Below are 4,128 nucleotides of genomic sequence, written 5' to 3' on the forward strand. Positions count from 1 at the left end.
TTTAGTTAGGTGAGGTTCAATGAAATAGATAAGAGAAACAGCAACACGTTATCACTACTCTGTTGTAATTGCTTCCTTTACAACAGGAGCAATTCTTTCAACTACTCCTTCCTCCCTCTTTGGAATGGAAACTACGCTTTCCTTGACAGAGGGGGCACCCTTCTCAACAACCTTCTGTCGAGTGACAACTTTTTCTTCTGTTATGGAAGGAGTAATTTTTTCAACAACTGTCTGATTTGTCACAACGGGAACCTTTTCCTCTGTTACAACAGGGATTTCTTCTTTCTCTTTAGAAACAGTGACAATCTCTTCTGTCGCCGTAGGGGCAGCCTGTTCAGTAGCCCTTTCTTGTGGGACAGCCTGTTCAATAACCCTTTCTTGTGGGGCATTCTGCTCAATAGCCCTTTCTTGTGTCACAACAGGAACTTTTTCTTCTGTCGGCGATGGGGCAGCCTGTTCAATAACCCTTTCTTGTGTCACAACAGGAACTTTTTCTTCTGTCGGCGATGGGGCAGCCTGTTCAATAACCCTTTCTTGTGTCACAACAGGAACTTTTTCTTCTGTCGGCGATGGGGCAGCCTGTTCAATAACCCTTTCTTGTGTCACAACAGGAACTTTTCCTTCTGTTGGCGATGGGGCAACCTGTTCAATAACCCCTTCTTGTGGGACAGCCTGTTCAATAACCCTTTCTTGTGGGACAGCCTGTTCAATAACCCTTTCTTGTGGGACAGCCTGTTCAATAACCCTTTCTTGTGTCACAACAGGAACTTTTTCTTCTGTCGGCGATGGGGCAACCTTTTCAATAACCCTTTCTTGTGGGGCAACCTTTTCAATAACCCTTTCTTGTGGGGCAACCTGTTCAATAACCCTTTCTTGTGGGGCAGCCTGTTCAATAACCCTTTCTTGTGGGGCAGCCTGTTCAATAACCCTTTCTTGTGGGGCAGCCTGTTCAATAACCCCTTCTTGTGGGACAGCCTGTTCAATAACCCTTTCTTGTGTCACAACAGGAACTTTTTCTTCTGTTGGCGATGGGGCAGCCTGTTCAGTAGCCCTTTCTTGTGGGGCAACCTGTTCAATAACCCTTTCTTGTGTCACAACAGGAACTTTTTCTTCTGTTGGCGATGGGGCAACCTTTTCAATAACCCTTTCTTGTGGGGCAACCTGTTCAATAACCCTTTCTAGTGGGGTATTCTGCTCAATAATCTTTTCTTGTGTCACAACAGGAACTTTTTCTTCTGTCGGCGATGGGGCAACTTTTTCAACAACCTCCTGTTCAGGGACTGCCGGGACCTTTCCTTCTGTCACCGAGGGAATAATCTTTTCAATAACCTTCTCTTCTGCCACAACAGGGACTTCTTCTTGCTCCTTAGAGACACTTACGATCTCCTCTGTCACCGGAGGGGCAGCCTGCTCAACAGCCTTCTCTTTTGTCACAACGAGAACTTTTCCTTCCGTCACCGTGGGGGGAATCTTTTCAGCAACCTTCGCCGGCGTCACAGCAGGGACTGTCTTTTCAACGACTTCACCTTCTTGAATGATAGGGGCAGCACTTGGTTCTTTTACGACGCATAGGCTACGCGTAGCATTTGTTTCTTCAGCCTTTGCTTTTTCTTCCTTAATCTTGTTTTTCACGTCATCAACTTGGTGTTTCAAGTCTTCAATTGTTTCATTAAGATGTTTTTCGTTACGAACCTCTTTGATGTCGCTATCACTCACATTCTTTTCGACTTCTTTTTGAATTACAGTTTCTTTCTCGACATCTTTTCCATCATCTTTCTCTGTAACATTCTTCCTTTCCACAGATGTCACCTTGGTGCTTTCCTGTGGAGAAAGTTGTTCTTCTTTCTCTTTAACTAACACTTCATTCGTTATATTGCCGGGCAGAATCTCCTTTATTTCCTCTGATCGTTCTACTGTCTGAAGTCCATCATCCTTCTCTGTAACATTCTTCCTTTCCACAGATGTCACCTTGGTGCTTTCCTGTGGAGAAAGTTGTTCTTCTTTCTCTTTAACTAACACTTCATTCGTTATATTGCCGGGCAGAATCTCCTTTATTTCCTCTGATCGTTCTACTGTCTGAAGTCCATCATCCTTCTTTGTAACATTCTTCCTTTCCACAGATGTCACCTTGGTGCTTTCCTGTGGAGAAAGCTGTTCTTTCATCTCTTTAACTAACACTTCATTCGTTATATTGCCGGGCAGAATCTCCTTTATTTCCTCTGATCGTTCTACTTTCTCAAGTCCATCGCTCTTTTCTGAGGCACCAAGTTTTAATTCTGTTTTGTTTTTACCTTTGTCGTCCGCCCCTACTTTTGGAACGATAAGATTTGCATCAGTCGTATTGGTAGGAGGTTGTACTATTAATTCCTTCTTAATAACAACTTCCTCCTTTATTTCATTACCCGCTTCGTCCATTACCTTTTCAACGTCCACCGTTTGTGTTATGGTCTCATTGTCTGGAGTCTGTCCTATCACGGTTTCTCTTTCTGTCACAGATTTCTCACCACTTTGTTTACCGTACTCATCTATATCGACCGTGGTTTCGGAAGTCTTTGATACAGTTCCGTTGGGTGCTATGTCAGTCTCTGTCGTCTTCTCAACGACTGTCTTTTTTCCGGTTTCATGCCCCGTTTCATCGGTATTATTAAAGACTTTCCTTTCTATGGTCTTAAAGGTGTCGTTAGAAGCAATCCCCAAATTTGTCAGTATCAGATCCATCAAATTAGGAGAGTCTTTCAGTCCCGCCGCGTACAATTTTCGGTACTCGGCCTTGGCGGCCTCCACCAGGGCGGCACATCTCGGGTTGTCCTCCGGGAGCCCCGGGAGCCCCGCTACCCCGCCGGTACTCTCCATGAAGGGCCCCAAGCCCAGCAAGATGAGGATCGTCTGAACTACGAAAAGGTTCATGATTACTGAATGAAAGTTTATGAAATTAAGAAGACTTGCGGTTGTGTGGCAGAAAACCGCTCTGGGATTGAAAACAGAATGGCCTCCGGAACACAGACCGGGCATGGAAAATAATCCTCTCGGGTCTTCCTCCGTTACAGGAACACACACACGACGGCGAGGAATTGGGAAGTAAAGTCTGGTGTGTGTGTGTGTGTGTGTGTGTGTTTTAGGGAGGATGCGAGGCTCAGGGCTCCGTTACAAGGATGTTTAACGTCACATCACTTGGAACTCCTCTGTTTCCCCTTCCTTCCCGCTCATCATTTCTGCCCCCCCCCCCTCCTCTCTCTCTCTCTCTCTCTCTCTCTCTCTCTCTCTCTCTCTCTCTCTCTCTCTCTCTTTCCATTTCGTTCAGCCAATGTCCCCAGCACCAAGAGGATCGTCCCAACTGCAAAGAGCTTCATTACTGTAGACTGAAGTTTGAGAATTTTTGAAATCCTCATCAGTTCTTTTTGTTTATTATTTCAGGTTATGTTCGATTTAGTTTGATTGGATTTATTAAGTTCAAATGTTTACGATAAATATGTGTGATACGCCTCGCGCTGCGCCGCTGTCGTCACAGAGGGCGGAGTAACCTCAACATTCCTCGAAAAACTGCACAAACAAAGCCCTTTACTCACTAACAACGACCCAAGGGCACGGCGTGTTGAATTATTGCCTCTTCTCGACCAAAGGGATCGGAGCATAGCCGCTAAACACTATTAACACATGAACAGGGGCGAGGTATCGGGGCCGTGACGTCATCCATGCCTGGCTCAGAGCGGCGCGCGTCGTCCCAGCGGTAGGGTGGTTCCTTGAGTGACTGACTTTTTGTACGTGTGTGTGTGTATGTGTGTGTGTGCCCGGCGGTGTTGCGTGTATACCTTGTGGTGATCAGAAGGGTGGAGGGGGCCAGGACACTACGATGAAGGTGAGCGTTTAGAAGTGAGTCGTGTTTCTTGTAAGTAGGAACGTGAGGTCATAGATTGAAGGTGAATGAAGCATTGGAAGTGTGTGTGTGTGTAATAATAATAATAATAATAATAATAATAATAATAATAATAATAATAATAAACGGTTTATTAAGTGATTGCAGCTGTAAAGCTGAAAATATACATGTTAAAAATACAATTTCGAAATAAAATAGAAAAAAAAAAGTACAATGTGAAAGGGGTATAGGGGGTCTGGGGTGGTTGGGGGGGA

At 45.0% G+C, this 4,128-nt stretch overlaps 1 protein-coding gene across 50 annotated transcripts; it reads right to left on the reverse strand.

The window, feature by feature from the left end:
- Nucleotides 1-2,931, reverse strand: LOC127010430 (titin-like). Of its 50 annotated transcripts, none has more exons than XM_050884574.1 (5): nucleotides 1,069-2,929; nucleotides 946-975; nucleotides 826-855; nucleotides 643-672; nucleotides 1-360 (listed from the first exon to the last, which is right to left on the reverse strand). In XM_050884574.1, exons 1-5 carry the CDS (start codon nucleotides 2,905-2,907, stop codon nucleotides 55-57), a joined length of 2,235 nt encoding a protein of 744 aa, XP_050740531.1. In that variant the 5' UTR covers nucleotides 2,908-2,929; the 3' UTR covers nucleotides 1-54. The 50 variants fall into 50 exon arrangements, with proteins under 50 accessions (XP_050740531.1, XP_050740501.1, XP_050740482.1 ...); XM_050884544.1 differs by having other exon boundaries at nucleotides 1-579; XM_050884525.1 differs by having other exon boundaries at nucleotides 1-579; nucleotides 643-1,038; nucleotides 1,069-1,131; nucleotides 1,255-2,931.
- Nucleotides 2,932-4,128: the final 1,197 nt, after the last annotated feature.

The sequence above is a fragment of the Eriocheir sinensis genome, chromosome 43 (assembly GCF_024679095.1).
Source record: "Eriocheir sinensis breed Jianghai 21 chromosome 43, ASM2467909v1, whole genome shotgun sequence".
Classification (NCBI taxonomy): domain Eukaryota; kingdom Metazoa; phylum Arthropoda; class Malacostraca; order Decapoda; family Varunidae; genus Eriocheir; species Eriocheir sinensis.

What these genes read in the sequence shown, in the direction of transcription:
- LOC127010430 (XM_050884523.1), bottom strand. Translation starts at nt 2,907, where the DNA reads ATGAACCTTTTCGTAGTTCAGACGATCCTCATCTTGCTGGGCTTGGGG. An exon ending in AAGAAAGGGTTATTGAACAG is followed by an intron (nt 1,039 to 1,068) that starts GTTGCCCCACAA and finishes GCTACTGAACAG; the next exon opens with GCTGCCCCATCGCCAACAGA. An exon ending in AAGAAGGGGTTATTGAACAG is followed by an intron (nt 580 to 642) that starts GTTGCCCCATCG and finishes GTTATTGAACAG; the next exon opens with GCTGCCCCATCGCCGACAGA.